Source organism: Equus asinus, chromosome 21 (genome assembly GCF_041296235.1).
Source record: "Equus asinus isolate D_3611 breed Donkey chromosome 21, EquAss-T2T_v2, whole genome shotgun sequence".
In the NCBI taxonomy this organism is placed as follows: Eukaryota; Metazoa; Chordata; class Mammalia; order Perissodactyla; family Equidae; genus Equus; species Equus asinus.
Window position 1 is genome coordinate 69111088 of NC_091810.1, and position 21470 is coordinate 69132557.

The following is a 21470-nucleotide window of genomic DNA, read 5'->3' on the forward strand; positions in this document are numbered from 1 at the left end:
TTTTTCATCTCTAATATTATCAGTTTCAAAGATTTGATTTGTTAAGCTGGAAAATTGATATAGTTGTGGTAAGCAAATGTATTTCATGAGCTGAGTCTTTATGTATTATAAAATGTAGAAGCATTATAGAAATATTTGAATATTTTTTCTTTTAAAGACATGGATGAATAATATGATGAAGACTTCTGAAGCCAAAATTAAACATTTTGATGGTGAAGACTACACGTGCATAACATTCCAACCAGATCTGTCCAAATTTAAAATGGAAAAACTTGACAAGGATATTGTAGCCCTTATGACCAGAAGAGCTTATGATTTGGCTGGTTCTTGCAAAGGGGTCAAGGTCATGTTTAATGGAAAGAAATTGCCTGTAAGTGTCTTCTAAAATAGTTAATGCTTTGTTATTTTGTAGACAGTTTATGGTTAGATCTTTCTTTTTAAATCTAATCTCATAATCTCTTTCAACTAGTGTGTTTAGATGATTCACATTTAAAGTGACCATTGATATATTTGGATTGAAATTTACCAACTTGCTAGCTATTTTCTATTCATTGTATTTGTTCTTTGTTTCTTTTTTTCTCTTATTCTTCCTTCTCTGTCTTTTTAAAGCATTTTTTTATGATTCCATTTTATCTCCTCTGTTTACTTATTATACCTCTTTTTAAGACTTTTTTAGTGGTTGCCCTAAGGTTTATAATATACATTTGTAAATGGTTTGAGTCCACCCTCAAATAATTTATCACTTCATGTGTAGTGAAAAGACTTTATGACAGTATAATCCCCAGGTTGTCCCTCCCATCCCTTGTGTCATTGTCATCATACATTTCACTTTTACATATGCTATAAATACCAGAAGAAGAAGAAACAGGATAAGGCAGAAGAAATAGTTGAAAAAAGGATGGCAAAAATTTTTCCACGATTGGTGACCTTCTTATTAATGCCTTAAGAAGTCAGTTATCTTTTAGAGCAATTAAAAATACAATAGGGGCTGGCCCTACGGCACAGTGGTTAAGTTTGGTGTGCAGGTTTGTGATTTAGATCCCGGGGGCAGACCTACACCACTCATCAGCCATGCTGTGGTGGCGACCCACATATAAAGTGGAAGAAGGTCGGTGTAGATGTTAGCTTAGGGCTCATCTTCCTCAAGCACAAAAAGAAGAAGATTGACAACAGATGTTAGCTCTGGGCTAATCTTCCTCAGCAAAAAAAAAAAAGAAATAAAAAATAAACGGTTACATTTTACCTTCATTTATTCCATTTCCAGTGCTCTTAATTTCTTGGTGTTGATCTAAGTTTCTGATCTTAATCATATTCTTTCTGCCTGGAGATCTTCCTTTAACATTTCTTGTAGGTCTGCTGGCAATAAATTCCTTCAGTTTCTGTTTATCTGAGAGAATCTGTATTTTCCTTCACTTTCAAAGGGTATAGAATTTCACTGGATATAGAATTATGGATTGGCAGTTTTGGGGCTTTTCCCCCAACACTTTAAAGATGTCACTCAGCTGTCTTCTTGCTTGAGTGGTTTCTGATGCAATGTCTACTGTAGTTCATATCCTTCCTCTGCTGATAAAGTGTTTCTTTTCCTCTGGCTGCCTTGAAGATCTTCTCTTTGGCTTTGGTTTGAGTATGATATGCTTAGGTGTTTATGTATTTCTTTTGTTTTTTGTTTTTTTGCATTTATTCTGTTTGGTGTTTTCTGAGCTTCTTGGATCTATTGTTTGGTGTCTGTCAGTAATTTTGGAAAATTTTTGACCATTATTTCTTCAAATATTTCTGCTGTGCTGCTCTTTCTTTTCCCTTTGGTGTTCCAAGTGTGTGTTATGTTATACTGTTTGGTATTGTCCCAAGATCTTGGAGGTTTTTCTCTGCTTTATTCACTCTGTTTTCTCGTTGTGTTTCACTTTATTTAATTCTATTCCCCTATTTTCAAGTTCACTGATCTTTTTCTCTACTGTGTCAAGTCTACTGATGAGCCTGCAGAAGGTGTTCTTCATATCTTCTACTGTTTTTGATTTCTAGTATTTCCATTTGGTTCTTTCTTATAGCTTCCATCTCTCTTCTAAAGTTGCGTGCTGTCTACCTTTTCCATTAGAGCCTTTAATATATAAATCATAGTTATTTTAAATGCCCTATCTGATAATTAAAACATCTGTGATGTATCTGAATCTGGTTCTGATGATTGCTTTGTCTTTTCAGACAGTGTTTTTTCTTACCTTTTTTTATGCCTGGTAAGTTTTTGTTGAAAATAAGCTGTGTTGTATAGGGTAGCAAATATGGAGTAGATTGGCTTTAGTATGAGGATTTATGTTGATCTTTACAGGAAGTGGGCTGTGTTTGCAGTTTGTTGTTGCTGTACTTTACTGGTTTTGAGGTTTGTTGTTGGTATGGGCACCAGAGACTCCAAATTCTTCCTTGTTTTTCTTCCCTCTTTGGTTTGAGCCTTCCCTTTGAGCTGTCCCACAAGGAGGGTCTGTCTCCTGCAGCTCTTCCAGCTGAAACCCACTGTTGTTATTGGAGGCCTGTTAGCATGGGGGTAGGTTGTGAGAGACTCTCCTGTCTGATTGGGTCTCAGACTTTTGAGTGCACAGTGGGCCTTGTGTCTCAGGAGTTTGATCTTCACAAGGATTTCTACCCCTCCTCTAGAGGTGGAGATTTTTCCTCCACCCTCTATTCTCTTCCCCCTAGCTGCATCAGAGTTCTTATTCAGTATCCTTGAGGATCCCTGTCCTGTAGAATAAGCCTTTTATTTTTCTTTATAACTTAAAAATGAGATGGGGGTGGGATCAGGTGGGGCTGGGCAGAATTACTTTGTTCCAGCTACAGTAAAATTTTACCAGTGCTCTCCAGCAGTATCCTTACCCCTGCAAATTAAGCTTTTTTTTTGGTAAGGGAGATGGGTCTGGGTGGAATTCCCAGTGGCTGCTGTTTTCCTCCTCCAGCCAGCGCCATGGGGGGAACTTCTTCTAAATCCTCTCTGATCTTCCCTGTGAGAACCTGCTGGGATTCCTGGAGGAAAAGCCTGCAAAAGAGTAGGAACCCTTTATGATGACAGCCCTCAGGTGCTTCACACACTTAGACTAGTCCACACTTGTCCAATAGCAATTTGTCAACACTTCTGGCTTAGTGTTCCTACTGGCTTATATGACATTAGGCAGCTTCTACTCCAGTTAAGCAAAATGCTTAGATTCTATGTCTTCCTACAGGTACCTGTCTCTCTTCAGACTTAGGATGGCCAGCTGTCCTATGATCTCAATTTTTTGAGTGTTCATGAAAAATCAGTTTATTGTCTGAACAGTTGTTTTCTTGTAAGGGCAGAAGCTTCTGGTTTTTTTTCCAGCCTTCCACATGTCTGAACTCAAACTGGAAGTCACTTTGTCATTTTAAAAACTTAAACTTTTGAAAGATTTTCTAATAATTTACCTGTGCAGCTGTCCTTTCATAACCTTTCTTTATCAATACATATGGAAATGAATTCCTTTTTAAAAGGCAAGGATCAAGGAGTAGAATAGGGGAAATCATGAAGGTTTATATCTGCAGAGTAAGAGCTGTTCCTGATAATCTTCTCTTTTACTGGATATGCATGAGAGACTGGAGCAACGCCCTATATCCAGATCTTTCTTTTGTCATTGATGGTGGCTGTCAGCATAGAGTCTCTGCCTGGGGATCAGCACAATCCTAAGGAACTCAAAAGAACAAAGTTATTGACTTATCACAGCTGGGAGTGGCCATAAAATCTACACAGCATGTACATCTCTTGGAGGGTGCATATCCAGCTTGCAATATGGTTTCTTGTCTACAATATGACTTCCCTTATATCAACCTTGTACTGAGCTGGTATCAGTATGAAAGTACATGATGGCATTCACCTAGTTGAGCTGCCAATATAAGGTTAATTATTTATTGTTTTTGTTTTTCAAATTAATAGGTAAATGGATTTCGCAGTTATGTAGATCTTTATGTGAAAGATAAATTGGATGAAACTGGAGTGGCCCTGAAAGTTATTCATGAACTTGCAAATGAAAGATGGGATGTTTGTCTCACATTGAGTGAAAAAGGATTCCAGCAAATCAGCTTTGTAAATAGTATTGCAACAACAAAAGTAAGTATGCTAATTCTTTGTTTCCAAGGCAGTGGTGGAACAATGCTTCATTAAAAACAACCAAATAAACAACAGTAACAACAAAAAAAACCCAAATCTTGCTTTTGTGAAATCAAAATTGACTTATAAAACTGAAAGCTTATTTTCTATGAAATAGCTGTCTTACAATTTATTTAAATAATCAATTGAGAAATAAGTTTATATGATTATTGTTTATAGTTGAATATATTTGTATTTATTTTATTATTTTTATTATTTTTTTGGTGAGCAAGATTGGCCCTGAGCTAACATCTTTTGCCAGTCTTCCTCTTTTTGTTTGAGGAAGATTCGCCCTGAGCTAACATCTGTGCCAGTCTTCCTCTATTTTGTATGACTCACCACAGCATGGCTGACAAGTGGTGTAGGTCTGTGCCTAGGATGTGAACCAGGGAACCCAGGCTGCTGAAGCGGAGTGCACCAAACTTAACCACTAGGCCCCACAGTTGTATTTTATGAAATCTAGAATGATAACAAATTCCATATTCTGTGTTCTGAGTTTAAAGTGTAAAGTAAAGAATAATAGGATATAAGTCTGTTTGGGGTTCAGATTGTAGAACGTGTTAGCTGTCATTTTAAGGAGTTTGAACCCTCTTTTATAGGCTTTTGGATTTCAAAATCAAATGAAGTTCTTCATATCTAAAAGCATTTATCCATTAATCTTAATGAAGTATTAGACAATATAACATGTATCCTAGAATAATCTAAAGGAGTGATTTGTCACTTTCTCACTCTTGTTCAAGTTTTAACTTATTATTTTTTTTAATGTTCAATGTTTTTTATAACCTGGCATCACTTTCTCTAGTCAACAGAAATCCTACATCAGTTATGATTGCATTTTGTTTTATGTAACAGAAACCTAATATACAGTGGTGTAAATGTGAAGGTTTTATTTTTCATCTTATAATGGGACTGGGGGTAGGCAGTCTTAGTCTGGTTTGTGACTCCACAATGTCATCAGGGACCTATGCTCATTTTGGCTTTCTTTTCTGCCACCCTTAACATGTGGCTTTCATTCTCATGCCTTTAAGATGCCTGCTGCACCTCTTTGCCTCATCTCCAAGTTCTAGGAAGAGAGAATGGGCTTGGGCAAACGCATATGCCAACTAAATCTCTCCCTTTTTGTCAGGAATGCAGTAGTTTTCTTGGAGGCCCCATCCAGGAGACCTCTGCTAACATCTCTGGCTAGAACTGGCTCAAGTGGCTACCTCTGGTTGCAAGGGAGTCTAAATTGGTGAAGCTTTTTAATTGGACATGTTGCCAGTTAAAAATAAGTTAATTTTGGATTTATCAATAAAGTAAAAGGGGAGAATGGATATTGGATGGACAACTGGCAATGGCTGCCACAGTCCCTAACTTTAAATTCTGTGAGTGTCATTACCACCACCATATCAATATTCATTTTCACTTCCCTATCTTTTTTATTCCATTGTTTCTACTTTGTATGGAGTTATATGGAGTTGGCTTATTGGCTCTACAGCCAAAAAGACATTATTTTTTAAATGCCAACTCTGCCATTCTGAGACTCATATTACTCCTCTGGAAAATAGGGTTAATAATACTGATTTCACAAAGTTGTTGTGAAGATGAAATGCTCGTTCTAGAAAAAAAAAAGAATATGAAAGTATTTTGCTGCCTTAACTATAGAAGATTTTGGATTCTATGTTTTTTTTTCCTCTGTAGGGTGGACGACATGTGGATTATGTAGTAGATCAAGTTGTCAGTAAACTGATTGAAGTAGTTAAGAAAAAGAACAAGGCTGGTGTATCCGTGAAACCTTTTCAAGTAAGTGATGCTTTATATATTCTGTTGAATTATTAAGTAATATCAGTTCTGATATTGACCTTCTTTTGCTATGTTTTCAACAGGTGAAAAACCATATATGGGTTTTTATTAACTGCCTTATTGAAAATCCAACTTTTGATTCTCAGACTAAGGAAAACATGACTCTGCAGCCCAAAAGTTTTGGGTCCAAATGCCAACTGTCAGAAAAATTTTTTAAAGCGGTGGGTAAAATTTGTTATTTTTCAGTGTGTTTTTATTGAATTGATAAGTACTTTTCTGGATTTATTCTATTTGTGATTATTTTCTCTCTTATATTAACTTATATAAGGGTATAAGCATACTCATACTACAGGGTAATATACTTAATTCTGAAAACCTCAAAGGATGGACTTTGTTTCATAAAACAATTGATTATTTTGCCAAGAATTAAGGTAGGGAATCATGTTACTAATTGTGTTTTGCATTGGGCGTTATAAAGCCAGATTTCCTTCCAACAAATGTACAGGCCCTTATAGAACTCCTGATTGTATCTTTTCTACTCATGTCAACCTCATCTGCTGATTTTTGCCGCTATATAGTTTTTTTTGAAATTGCGGTAACATATGTATGATTAAAATCTACCCTATTCTACATATTTTAAAATTTTATATTACTTTGCACATATTATTTAGGCCACCTTAATCTTCCTGAAACAAGGTGAGAGTACAATAAATAATAAATCTTAGATTTATAACTGAGCCGTGCGGCTGCTAGTAGCTTCTCATAATCTGTTGTATAAAAGCAAGATTTGCCTCAGTTCCCTTGTTCAGTAATACCATCAGTAAATATATATTAAATAAGCATATTAGAGTACCTTTAAATATGTTTGCACTGGGAATGTAAAGATTAATAAATCACAGCCCCTCCTCTTTGGAAGGTTATAATTTGGTGGAGGAGTATCGTGTAATTGTGATAAACATATTTATCAAATTCTAGTATTGGAATTTCAAAGGTAGGTTCTCACAAACAAAAACAAAAGTTGTTTTTTAGGTTCTGGCTTAAGGCCTATAGAAATAGTACTTTGAACAGCAAAAAGAGGAGGATTGGCAGTGGTTAGCTCGGGGCTAATCTTCCTCAAAAAAAACCCCAAAAAACTACCTAGAATGATGAAAAATAAATAACTGCAACTTGGAGATGCTTCACTTTTTTTCTTTTTGCGTCAGCATCTTGTCAGATGTAGATTCACTGCAGAGTGACACACAATATATAATGTTGAAATCCTCATTACAAACTTTTTAAAGAATAGGATTAGTCTTAAGTTCTTGAGTTTATCCTAATGTTCCCTTCATGTTAAATATTTTTGTCATAGCGAATTCCAGAGTCACATTTTTGTATTGAGAGATAGCAGAAACGTCAGTATCTGGAATTTCCAAGCTAATAAATTCATGGGGGGATCAGCTGTTACTGTGTTGTTTTTAATAAAATTAATTTGTGACAAAAGCTATATATGTTTCTCATGGAGTTTATTATAGTAAAATTTTTTTCATATGTCGGAAAGTTACCCTTTTTTCATGTGTTTGTATTTCAGTAAATGGAACATCGTGTATAGCTGCCTGAGTTAGTTTTACTATAGTTAGAGTAAAATTTACCAGCATATGTTATTGTTATTATCATCACCATTATTGTTTTGCCTTAAAACTGCACAAGATTCCATTAATACTGCACAAGTATTACATTAATTTTAGCTAAGTGTATGAATTTGTGGCTTGTTTGTACATCATTATTCTTTGATTTTTAGGCCTCTAACTGTGGCATTGTAGAAAGTATCCTGAACTGGGTGAAATTTAAGGCTCAGACTCAGCTGAACAAGAAGTGTTCGTCAGTAAAGTACAGTAAAATCAAAGGTATTCCCAAACTGGATGATGCTAATGATGCTGGTAAGATTCAGATTTCTTTTTTAAGATTTTGATTTAATTTTTTATTTTTCCAGTTATAGAAAATGTTCATTTTTCACATAGAGAGGCTATAGGATTTTACGTTCAGAGTATAATTTTATTTCATTAAAATTGCCACATGCACCACATACTACTAATTTTCAGGGGATAGGAATTCAATAAAATATGCTTAATAATTAAACTGTATTGAGCACAATGTATGATGACTCTAACAGTCTTTCACTATCATCATTGTGATTATTTTTCTGGCTTCATTTTTCTCATTGGTAAAATTGAGGAATTTGGAGTATATATCATTTTTAATTTCTCTTAGGTGGCAAACATTCCCTGGAGTGTACACTGATACTGACGGAGGGAGACTCTGCCAAATCGCTGGCTGTGTCTGGATTAGGTGTGATTGGGCGAGATAGATATGGAGTCTTTCCACTCAGGGGAAAAATTCTTAATGTACGGGAAGCTTCTCATAAACAGGTATATATCTGTCACATGTATATTGCATTTTAATACTTGACTAAAATTGTTGAATTTTTTTAATGTAAATTCTGACTCACTTTTTGCATATTGCAGCACTTTAAAATACTTTAAATTTTTTTCCTTTTTATACAGATCATGGAAAATGCAGAAATAAACAATATTATTAAAATAGTTGGTCTACAATACAAGAAAAGTTATGATGATGCAGAATCCCTGAAAACTTTACGCTATGGAAAGATTATGATTATGACTGATCAGGTTGGTTTAAAAGTTGCCAGAAATTTCAAACTCATCTTTTTTAGAGTGTCCTTTTGATATTTGGTTCATGAGACTTGCTCTAAGATAATACAAATGATTGTACATCAAAGGGGAAAAAAACAGTGTTTAATGGCACTGCTTGTGTGAAGCACATTTTTACATGGTCTAATTTACTGGGTGACCATCTTTTTGGTTAGTTATTTTAAAAATGTTTTTAAGTGCAATAAATATGAGAAGAGGAGAACACACTGTTGTATTATGGGGTTGAAGCTTACCTATAAGTAGGAAGGAAATGATGAAATTTACAAGTGAGAAAGATTAATCAATAGGATAATGGTTAATATTTGTATATGACGGCACAATTCGGGATGCCCAAAAACTAGGAGGACTTGAATAGTAAAATAGCAGTAATTAGGAAAGAACTTGAAAATTGAAAAGGAAGAATTTCATATGCGTCCAACTGCTAGTCTCTTGTATACTTGAAAAGCATTTGTAGAGAAAATCAACTGAAAAGGCTGCAATTTAGTTTTAAGCGGAAATTTAGCAGTTTTTATGTCGAGAGAAGACTTGTTAATACCTGTACTTCATGGATTTCTTCTTCCATTACCCAGTGAAATGGCATTATAACCATGTTTTATGTATTTCTATCTGTAAATCATTCTCTTGGTGAAATCTGGGTAAACCATAAAACAGATATAATGTTAGTATATTTTGTAGTGACAGGATGATCCAGTCTATCACTAGCCATGTTCTTTATTTGAATTTTAATGAAAAAGTCTTTACTGTGATCATCTAAAGAATAATACCTACTCTTTTGTAAAATGCAGTTGTACAATTTGAGTGGAATTTTGCCTCTTTGCTGCATTCAACATTTTAAAATTTGGTTATATAAGTAATTATATTTCATAAAGTTATTATATCATTCTTTACTAACATTTATTTAGGATCAAGATGGTTCTCACATAAAAGGTCTGCTTATTAATTTCATCCATCACAATTGGCCATCACTTTTGAAGCATGGTTTTCTTGAAGAGTTCATTACTCCTATTGTAAAGGTACTATTTACCTTAATATGTTTTTATACTTTTGTCTTAAAGGATAGCAAAAAAACCTAATTTTTATTTATTTTTTTATTAACTTAGGCTAGCAAAAATAAGCAGGAACTTTCCTTCTACAGTATTCCTGAATTTGATGAGTGGAAGAAACATATAGAAAACCAGAAAGCCTGGAAAATAAAATACTACAAAGGTTTGTATTTTAAAATACTTAAATTTTGTGAAGTTACTGCTGACATAAATTTATTTTTATGAAAGTATTATAAAATATTTTGAAAGTTTGTCACTTTTAGACTTCAAAACAGCTATTTCTGATATTTAAAGAATTGTCATGGAAAATTTTATAAAAGTAAAGTAGTATAATGGGCTTCCTACCTACTTAAACAATCACCATTTCATGGCCAATCTTGCTTTGTCTAAACTCTTCTCATTGTCACACCATTAGTTTGAAATAACTTCCAGACGTTATATATTGCTAAAATAATTTTTTTAAAATGTCAATAATACTGTTATAATACCTTTCTTTAATAACCTTAAATATTCAGTCAGTGTTATAATTCTCCTGACTGTATTAAAAGTGTTTATTTTTATAGTGGGGTGTTTTTTTGAGTCAGGATCCAAACGAGGTCCGCACATTGCATTGGGTTGATGAGTCTCTTAAATCTTAATACATTGTTACCCTTTTCATATTTTTTCCTTGCATTTTATTCAAAAAGTTGATTGTTTGTCCTTTATAATTTCCTACATTCTGGCTTTGCTGATTATAGCTGTAGTTTCATTAAATATGTAGCATGTTTCTCTTATTTTCTGTTAACAGGTAGTTAAATTGGAGGCTCAAACAGATTTGGATTAGATTTATGTGGCAAAAACGTTTAATAGCTGGCATTGTGTACTTATGTCAGGAGGCATGTAATATCTGGTTTTTTCTTTGTCTGTTAAAATTGATCAGTTGGTACTGGTCCATCAGCTTTTTACCTAATGACTTTAAACAGCCATTGATGTTCATGATTCACTTAAAAAATTTTTTTTCAGCTGTATTGAAGTATAATTGACAAATAAAATGTATGTATTTGAGGTGTACAACATGAGGATTTGATATACATATACATTGTGAAATGATGACCATAATCAAATTAATTAACACATCTGTCACCTCACATAGTTACCTTTTTTTTCTGTGGAGACAGCATTTAAAATCTACTCTGTTAGCAATTTTCAAGTATGTAGTATAGTATTATTAACTGTAGGCACCATGCAGTACATTAGATGCCCAGAACTTATTCATCTTATAACTGAAAGTTTGTACCCTTTGACAGACCCATTTCCCCTACCCGCCAGCCCCTGGCAACCACTGTTCTGCTCTCTCTTTGTGAGTTTGACTTTTTTAGATTCTACATATAGGTGAGATCATCTAGTATTTATCTTTCTCTGGGAGGCTTATTTTCACTTTTATTTTTTAAATTGTGCAGGATTGGGTACCAGTACAGCTAAAGAAGCAAAGGAATACTTTGCTGATATGGAAAGGCACCGCATCTTATTTAGATATGCTGGTCCTGAAGATGATGCTGCCATTACCTTGGTAATAAAATTAAATTTCAAAAACTTTTCCTAATATCCATCCCCTTACCTGCCATACATTTTTTCCTGGTCTTGGTTTTCTGTGATGTCTCTTGAATTCTAATGCCCAAACTAGTTAATCTTAGTGTCTCCCCCAACCCCTTCGATTATGCCCTGCTTTTGTAGTTCTTTAATGAAAGACCTTTGTTCAAGTGTATTTTTAATAAAAGTACATTGGGAAAAACCTTAATTTCCCAGAAATTAATAGTTATTTGCCTTTATAAATTTTAATTTTATAATAAAATTCATTTTATTTTTAATGTATGAAATTGCTACCTGGAATCTTTCAGGCATTCAGTAAGAAGAAGATTGATGACAGAAAAGAATGGTTAACAAATTTTATGGAAGATCGGAGACAGCGTAGGTTACATGGCTTACCAGAGGTTAGTCATAAAGAATGGTGATCTGGGGGAAGAAAGAGAAGGAGACTAAAATTCATGCAGTAATAATGACAGTATTGCTATATAACTTTTTTCTTAGCAATTTTTGTATGGTACAGCAACAAAGCATTTGACTTACAATGATTTCATCAACAAGGAATTGATTCTCTTCTCAAACTCAGACAATGAAAGATCTATACCATCTCTTGTTGATGGTAAGTAGCTTTTCTTTAAAAATCTTTCTCATGTTTGAATGTTATTGAGTATGATTTAATTTCATGTACTTTAAGCCATCCTTATAATAAATTTTAAAATTCTGATGCTGCTTTTGAGATGTTTTGATAGGACTGAAATCTTTTGTATTTCTTAATTTGAATCTTTTAAACCCTTTTTGAATTTTTTAAGGAAAATTAATTTTGGTAAGTTCTAAAATGTTTATCAGAGATTAAATTTTAAAAACACCTTTATACCTCAATACCCAAACCTAATAATTTAATTTATTTAACTTGATGAAAATAATTTAGAAACTGCTATCCAATAGAGCATATTTTGGTCTTCTATCTATAACTTCTTAATTTTCATTTTATAACCTTTAACAAGTTAGTTGATCTTTGTGTTCTTTGGTTTTTCAGCTAATTACAGATGGTTCTACCCATCCATCTAATTCTGGCTTTAAGTTACATCTCTTCTGTGAAATCTTCCCTAACAATTGCAATCTAAATTGGTCTCAGATGCCTAGACTTCTGTGCCAATCATTATGTGCCTCTTATTTTACTTGTGTTAATTTTGCCTCCTCAAATTAGATTATAAAATTCTCAAGGAAAGTGGCCATATTTTATCATCCTCTTGTTTCTACCATGCTCTGGGCCCACAATGATGATGATGATAGCTAGCATATACTGAAAAGTTTATTAGTGTGCTCATTGGCCTAGAGCAAGAAGAGTGATAAGGAAGCAGAGTGCTTTGCTTTCATTATCTAATGTAATCCTTATGATCACCCTATTAGGAAGGTGATTATTTCTATTACAATGATGAGGACACTGAGACTTACCGGTTTAGTAATTTGTGAAAAGTCACATGGTAAATGGCCGAGTTGAAAAGAGTATCCAGATTGGTGAGATTCTAAAGCCTGCATTCTTAACTGCCATAATGTATCTCTTCTTTATAAGGGTTTTTCTGATTTGGAATACTCTTAATAATAGTTTTCAGGCTTGTTGATAGTTTGCTGGTACTTTAGTTACAACTGACGTTTTGGGTATATGAATGTTGGGAAACTCCTGTGAATGGAGTTAGGTGCCACTGAGCAGGTCTTTAATACCAGAAGGTGGTCTTTCAATTGGTACTTCACTTTTGGAATAGATTGAGATGGTATATAAACTTGTTAGTTTGTGCTCATTTTGTTACAGAATCTTAAGTAACAATTTTAGTCATTTATTTTTCAAAAGCAAACTATATCTTTGCTTTTTTTCTCTTGACTATATAGAACATTGTTGTTATTAAAAGAAACATTACAACTATATCTTGAGTAATATTTTTAAAGGAGGGATGTTCTTTTTAAAAATAGGCTTTAAACCAGGCCAACGAAAAGTTTTATTTACCTGTTTCAAGAGGAATGATAAACGCGAAGTGAAAGTTGCCCAATTGGCTGGATCTGTTGCGGAGATGTCTGCTTATCATCATGGGGAAGTAAGCATTAAGACTGGAGTCAATTGAGAACTATACTTATTGGCATGAGGAATGATAATTAAGCATAATCAAAGTATTTTTCTTTTCATAAGGTCTTTGGATTCATAAGAGAATCCAGAGTTTGGATTTTAATAAAAATTATGGAATACATATAGAAAATTTAGAATATTAATGTTATATTCTGTCTGTTTCTATTCTATAGCAAGCATTGATGATGACTATTGTGAATTTGGCTCAGAACTTTGTGGGAAGTAACAACATTAACTTGCTTCAGCCTATTGGTCAGTTTGGAACTCGGCTTCATGGTGGCAAAGATGCTGCAAGCCCTCGTTATATTTTCACAATGTTAAGGTAACAATTTGCTGGTATAATGGTATAAAGTTCCATTTGAAGTTTATTGAATTAACTAAATGTTTAATAGAATTGTAACTATGGAGAGATATAATTGGACATTCTGTTGAGGGTGAATGATCCATTTATTTTACCACAAATAGAATGAAGTTTGTTGTTCTCGATTTTTATGAATTATTGGTGAAACCAGCCCTAATGAATGTAAGGATTTTTTCTGACCCAACTTCACTTTTTACACTGAAGATGGGTTTTGTGGTTTAGTCAGAGTAAGAGGAAATCCTTAGAAAGTTACTTGTCAATACTAAGAATTTAGTAAGTACATATGTATATAAGTAAAATAGGGCTGTTTTAGTCTGGCTTTGTGCCTGAGAGAAATATTTTTGGTAGTAAGGTTAGGTAAATTTTATTAAGCACATGTAGTCAAAATTTAAAAAATGCATTCTTCTAAAAAGACTTTTTGAAATGTAAAATCTTTAATTATGTATAAATAAAGTTTTATTTCCGAAAATATGACTTTTTCCATATTTTTATTTTTCCTTTCATTAGCTCTTTAGCAAGACTGCTTTTTCCTGCCGTGGATGACAACCTGCTTAAATTCCTTTATGATGATAATCAACGCGTAGAGCCTGAGTGGTATATTCCCATAATTCCCATGGTTTTAATAAATGGTGCTGAGGGCATTGGTACTGGATGGGCTTGTAAACTACCCAACTATGATGCTAGAGAAATTGTGAACAATGTAAGACGAATGCTAGAAGGCTTGGATCCTCATCCCATGGTAATTATTTAGAACTTATTTCTTGTATTGTTTATTTAACAAGTGATAATGTGTAAACTATAAATTCTAGTCATTTTAGAAAAGTAATAGAACCGTTTTCATTTTAGAACATAGTGTAGGGCCTGCCCTGTGGCCCAGTGGTTAAGTTTGCGCACTCCGCTTCAGGAGCCTGGGGTTCATTGGTTTGGATCACCACCCATCAAGCCATGCTGTGGTAGCATCCCACATAGAAGAGCTAGAATGACCTACAACTAGGATATACAACTATGTACTAGGGCTTTGGGGAGAAAAGAAAAAGGGGGTAAGATCAGCAACAGATGTGCAGGGCCAATCTTACTCAGAAAAAAAAAAGAATGTAGTGTAGACAGTGAAGCCTTCTTATTAGTGTGTGACTTGATATGTGCCTACAGTAAAGGATATAAGCTTGAGATAAGGATTGTAGGGAGAAACTGTTTATTGAAATTTAAAAAGACTCCCATATTACAGGCTTTGAAATATCTAAATTATATAGAGAATAATGCTTTTATGACAAAATTGTATGTAACTTTGTTTTTGTTCTCAAACTACTAAGTCATATTAGAGTTGTAAGAATCCTTAAAAACACATTGTATGTATTTTAATGTATCCCCATATTTTTTTATTTTTGCCCTTACATCATTCTCTGTGCTCTGTTCTTCCCCTAAACTCCCTCCAAGAGAAACCTCTCAAAAAAGTGTCCTCCCCTCTTCCACATTATTTAAAATGATCTGAAAATGTCCCTTTATCATGATACACTTAAATAAAAGTGTAGTTTATTACAAAAATGATAGTAATTATAGAAAATATAAATAAGTAAAGAGAAAACATTATTCATCAACCCACCATGTAGAAATAAACTTAATATTTTTATATGTTGCTCTCCAAGTTTTCATTTTTGTATTTTGTTTTTTTTTTAAGTTTTTTTTATTTTTTCCTTTTTCTCCCCAAAGCCCCCCGGTACATAGTTGTATATTCTTTGCTGTGGGTCCTTCCAGTTGTGGCATGTGGGACGCCGCCTCAGCGCGGTTCGATGAGCAGTGCCATATCCGCGCCCAGGATTCGAACCAACGAAACACTGGGCCGCCTGCAGCGGAGAGCGCGAACCCAACCACTCGGCCACGGAGCCAGCCCCCTCATTTTTGTATTTTAAAACAGAAAATTGCATTATGAATTTTATTTAAAATCTGTTTTCCCCTTAAATACTTCAAAATACTTTAGAATATTTCTAACAGAAGCATCAAATTACCTTTTATGATTATGTTTTAATTCTTTCAGATACGTTTTAGAGTATTAAGTCAATGTATTTGATCAATACATGCTTCTTATGTGATAGATATATATCTATATCTATCTCTCTCTCTCTATCTGATACTGTGCTAAGTAGCGAGATAAAGAACTATGATCCTTGTCTTCAAAAAGTTAATCTGTTGTCAAGACAAGACATCAGGGCATGAAGTTTACAGTGACAAAAGATAATAGTTCCTCAGTGTGCCAGAAGAAGTGTCCTATGCTGTATGCCTAACTTCTTAGTGATAATAGCAAATATGAATTTTAGATGAGGGAGAGATTGCTTGTAATTAGGCTGAGAAGGATGAGTAAGATTTATATAGATCAGTGAGGTATGGGGGGCTGAATATATGTCAGGGCTGGTGGGTCGAGTGAGTGAAAGTGAGAATATTCAAAATATCCAATCAAAATATGGAAGAAGAGTAGTAGTCTGGAAGGCAAATCATTGGAGAACAGGTAGAAAGTTAGACTGGGTTCAGACTATGGAAGGCTTTCAATGTACCATCCAAGGAGTTTGAATTTAAAGGATTATTAATTTAGGGGAGAAGGAGGTATGGAGGCAATAGGCTGAAAAAAAAAAAGTAATGTTCTAGGAAGACTAGGAAAGATGATGCTAAGGTTTTGAGATTGGGGTATGTTGAGATAATATTAACAGAAGCTGTGAATTCAAGATTGAGTTATTATTTGGAGAGGGACTCTTAAAGATGAGGAATTTAGTTTCAGTCATGTTAATCTGTCAGTAGCAGTAGACCATAGACTAAGGGGCACTCAAATGGTGGTACTGGCACTCAAGAGAGAAGTCAGGGCCTTAAGTTATTTTTATTTTTCTCTGCAGCTTCCAAACTACAAAAACTTTAAAGGAACGATCCAAGAACTTGGTCAAAACCAGTATGCAGTCAGTGGTGAAATATTTGTGGTGGATAGAAACACAGTAGAGATTACAGAGCTTCCAGTTAGAACTTGGACACAGGTTAGTTTAAGTATGTGAGCGCCTGTGAGGAGGGCATTGCATTGAGCAATGCTTTCTGGTAAGAATATGATTCCGTCATTGTTTGCCCCAAGTCTGTATAGTGTTTAAAAATTCCTATATACATTTTTGCCCCATTCAGTTGAATTTGGGCTTTGAATATTCAAATAGTAATTAAAACGTTTTTTAACTTATCTAAATGTAGAATGACTTAAGCTTACTTTTTAAGAGACTTATCTTTGTTTATCTTGAAATGAGTAGAATAATATGTAAGAAATAGTGTTTTGAACCCTTATAAATATGGTCAGTTCATGTCGGTGTCAGCTGTTACAAATCTAAAAGTATGAATGTCATCTCTTGTCAGTACTTGTTGATGACATCCTCTCATACTCAGCCTTTTCCTTGCCCTGTGGAGTATGAGCGGATCAGAACCATTACCGTGTGTATCTTCTGTCACCATTAAGATTCCCATATATTGTCTTCTATAGAGACTGGGCAGGAGATGATAGAAATGGAGTTTTCCCCTTTTTTCCCCACTGGAGTTGAAAATTTTTAAAAAATCACATGACTTGTAGTATGAGAACATGAGTATATGTCTTGAAAAGAATTGCTTGTTTTTAAATCTTCTATATGAAAAGAATTACTTATTTTTAAATCTTTTATAGGTATATAAAGAACAGGTTTTAGAACCTATGCTAAATGGAACAGATAAAACACCAGCATTAATTTCTGATTATAAAGAATATCATACTGATACAACTGTGAAATTTGTGGTGAAAATGACTGAAGAGAAACTAGCACAAGCAGAAGCTGCTGGACTGCACAAAGTTTTTAAACTTCAAACTACTCTTACTTGTAATTCTATGGTAATTGATTAAATTTACTATTAATTTAACCTTTCTTTTTTTCCATAAGTTGGATTTTTGTAATGGCTTCATGATTGCAGTGGCTGTAGTAAGTCTGAATGCCTTTTCCCCCCCTGTATATTTGCTGAAGAGTCTAGAGGTACATTCCTTTTTCTCTACTATTATCGACTACTCTTAATCCCAACTCTCCATTTGTACATCTCGGCTTGAGCACACAGAATACACATACCCTCACACACACTGACTAAAAGTTATAAGAGTGATTGTTGTAGAATGTTCATGTGCTTTATGCCTGTCTCTATTAGCATTTTAATTGTGGCGTACTTATCTCCTCATAATCTGCTTTATGAAACTTGTATATTTGTGTCTATATATAATTGGAGAGGAAGGTACAAAGTGAATATGTACGATTATCCTTGTTTCATTTCTTATGAGCTTTTAGATTTAAAAAAGGGTAAAAAGAAAATATCCATTAAAAGCACAAGGGCTGAGAAAAAGTGCCATAATCTGCCAAGAAGGGCTTATGGGAAAAGGAGAAAAAGGATGGAAAAGAAGTAAAATTTGCCCTCAAATTGAGGAACTTTGTGTGAATTATAGCACAGTTATAAAAAACAAAAAAGAGAGAGGCAAATGCACATCCATTGAGTATATAAGGGAGTGAGAACTTTAACATTTTTAAACTTAGAGATAGAATATGTTTGTTTTTAGTTTGAAAGAAATTTTTCTTAAGTAGTTTTATAGCTTTTTTAAGTAAGAACCTTTTTTTAAAGGACTTATTTTTATATTTCAAAGTTATTCCTATTTTAAATATTGGCATAGTTTTGAGAATTAAATTTATCAGTTTCTTGGAGTCACCAAAGGAATATTTAATCAGAAATGTGCTCAATAGTTTTGTTCTGTTTAATGGCTTTTAGAGATGATGTGTGTTCATCTAAGTATTATGTTTATTTTAAATACTGTAGATATCATATAAGTTAAAAATACCAATATACAGACTTATGTAATCTTCAAAAACTTTGTGTTTTGCTTAGGTACTCTTTGATCATATGGGATGTCTGAAGAAGTATGAAACTGTGCAAGACATTTTGAAAGAATTCTTTGATTTACGATTAAGTTATTATGGTTTGCGTAAGGAGTGGCTTGTAGGAATGCTGGGAGCAGAATCTACAAAGCTTAATAATCAAGCCCGTTTCATTTTAGAGAAGATACAAGGGAAAATTACTATAGGTAAGACGCAACCTTTAAAAATTTGAACATTAGTTAAAATGGAAAAAATCTTTATTAATAGAAGACATTTTTATCAGTAGAATATAAACAAATACAAATTGAATCTCTTTTCTTGATCCTAACTTTATTTTTCCCTCACATAGAGAATAGGTCAAAGAAAGATTTGATTCAAATGTTAGTCCAGAGAGGTTATGAATCTGACCCAGTGAAAGCCTGGAAAGAAGCACAAGAAAAGGTAATCATTTGCAGAAAAAGACATTCAGAGAAGCTTATAAAAGCATCTTCCAAAATAAACAAAAACGCAACCCCTAAATTTTAAATTTAGTACTAGTAAAGGTGCTGAGTTGTCTTTGGAGGCTGAAGTCTTCTGTTTATCCACAGAATAGATATAGTACAGGAATTTGCAGTGCACACTCACCACAAAGCACTTTGCTAGTGTGACTCAGCCAGGGCCTGGAGAAATGACTCCAGGTGTGAGAAGGTAGCTCAGTCTCCTTGGCCTTTTTTCTGAGCCCGCCATTATAGAGTGTGAGTTGTGGTGGTGGTTTTTTTGAGGTGCATGTATACTATCTGGGAACTATAATGTAGCACGTAAATCATTTCACACTGATCAGTGTATGGTCACAATATGATAGCCAGTCACCATTCACTTGAAAGACTAGAGACGAAATGTTCAATATTACAGTATTTATAGAGCACCAAGTATGTGCTTTGCCCTGTGCTTAGATCTTTGGCTGGAGATTTAAATCCTGGAACTTCAGATTAAAAGTCTGATGTTTTATTAATTCAGTTGTCCATTTCAGATCATAAAATACTAAATTAATTCAGTGAATGGAATACTGAAACTTTGATATTCCTCTCAAGAATTAGTTTTTTACTGTTTTGTATAATTAAAAGAAAAATTTTAAAAGGCAATACAATGTTGTGATTGAGAACACAAATGTACAAGGAAGAAAATTGGAAATGATTAATTTTTTGGATACTTAGAATATTGTGTATATGTGCTACTGATAATGTTAGCTTCTTTAAAAAGTACAGTTATATACAGTTAAAAAGTACAGTTATGATTATGTGACATAACTGAAACTTTGAACTTCCTACATTTATGAGTTCTCAACCATAATCAAACCATATTGAAATGCTGCTTTTGTTTACATTATTTAAGCTTTTTTCAACTTTGAACAATCAATAGAATGCCATATATCAGAGTGATTATAATTAGATTAAATTGTGTGTTTGGCAATTACATATTAAGATAATAGGCTTATTCATCATTTGAGGAAAATGGGGTAGGATAAGAGGGGGAGCGTTCAAAGTGAAGATGATCCAAGCACTTTGCTTTCCTTTCAGTGTGTTTTATTGCATTCTTAAACCCCAAATTATGGTTTATACACTGCTTGCCCTTCCGTATCACTGTAGGTTTAAACTGTATCTTACAAAAAGGAACTAAGCTAATGAATTTAATGCTTAGTTTTAGAAGACAAAGTAGGGTTTGGGAATGCCCTTCTGGTAGAAGTAGACTTCATGAGTAAAATCTAGTGCTTGATTTCAGTAATTTCATTGGCACCATCAAAATTTTCTCAGCATCTTGGCCATATCTTCACTTTGGGTTTCAGGTAACAAAAGGAGCTGCTCTTACAAGAGTGTCCTATTGTGTAGAGTTGGAGAAAAGAGAATTTATCAAGCAGATAATTGGAAGATTAAAGTTTTTTCAAAAACAGAATTCTGTCTTTGGAACTTGAAAAATTTATTTTTCTTGATTTCTGAAACTATCTAGTTATCTTCATGTTCACAGTGGTAGATACACATATTCCTTGAATGCTCATTAACAATACTTTGGGTGTCATCAAAACCTAGAGCAAATAGACTTCTAAAGTGTGAGCCTAACAGGATTTTATGACACCCTAATTTTAATGTGTAACAACCTAAATATTCTATAGCAACACACTGTTTCATGAAGAATTTTTAAAAACTTATAGAATTTATTAATTTGTCATAAGTTATCTAGGTACTTATTAATCATCTATCAACTCAACAACAGCATTCCTTATTTGGCTAATGTGGCTTAATTGAATTTGTAGTTTTGTTTATGTAATGAAGCACTTTGCTTTGCAATTTTTATTTTTATCCCTTTACTTCTAAAGTAGACTTAAAGTTTACTTCATATGTATACATTATTGTATTGAAAATTTTAAATTAAATTGTAAAGCTATTTTTTTCTTTTTTGATTATCAAAAGTGAACTTTTTTTTTTATGGAATGTCATGGTTAACTCCATCATTTTTAATTATCTGAGTGCCTTAAACAATATAGATGCAATTTTATTTAATGGCTGTTGTTATTTTAAAAATTTTAAAGGTGATGTCACCTATAATGACTTCTATTAAATATATTAGATTTTGAATTTTAATATTAGCATAAGAGGACTTTTTATTCCAACTATTTCTAGGGAAAAAGACCTTATGAATAAAATTTTAGAATAGCCCTCACAATTCTTACTCTAACTCACCAGCTCTTAAATTCTTAAGTGAACTTTGTCTTAGTCCTCACATGAATCTTCTTGCTTTAGAGAATTTTTATTAAGAATTCATCCCTAGCAAGTGACTGTAATTTAGCATGTTTATTACAACTATAAAACATTCTTCATAAGTGA

The 21470-nt window shown here is 33.5% G+C and overlaps 1 protein-coding gene across 2 annotated transcripts in view; it reads left to right on the plus strand.

Moving 5' to 3' along the window:
- The window catches only part of TOP2B (DNA topoisomerase II beta), a 61638-nt gene that overhangs the window by 21278 nt on the left and 18890 nt on the right, over nt 1–21470 (plus strand). For both annotated transcript variants that reach the window (XM_044755311.2, XM_044755310.2), the window contains exons 7-25: nt 158–370; nt 3926–4099; nt 5819–5920; nt 6004–6141; nt 7698–7836; nt 8168–8325; nt 8461–8586; nt 9531–9641; nt 9729–9834; nt 11111–11220; nt 11549–11641; nt 11739–11853; nt 13203–13324; nt 13527–13675; nt 14222–14453; nt 16594–16728; nt 17391–17591; nt 18623–18818; nt 18962–19053. In XM_044755311.2, coding sequence (XP_044611246.1) covers nt 158–370; nt 3926–4099; nt 5819–5920; nt 6004–6141; nt 7698–7836; nt 8168–8325; nt 8461–8586; nt 9531–9641; nt 9729–9834; nt 11111–11220; nt 11549–11641; nt 11739–11853; nt 13203–13324; nt 13527–13675; nt 14222–14453; nt 16594–16728; nt 17391–17591; nt 18623–18818; nt 18962–19053 — 2712 coding nt within the window. The remainder of the gene's footprint in view (nt 1–157; nt 371–3925; nt 4100–5818; nt 5921–6003; nt 6142–7697; nt 7837–8167; nt 8326–8460; nt 8587–9530; nt 9642–9728; nt 9835–11110; nt 11221–11548; nt 11642–11738; nt 11854–13202; nt 13325–13526; nt 13676–14221; nt 14454–16593; nt 16729–17390; nt 17592–18622; nt 18819–18961; nt 19054–21470) is intronic.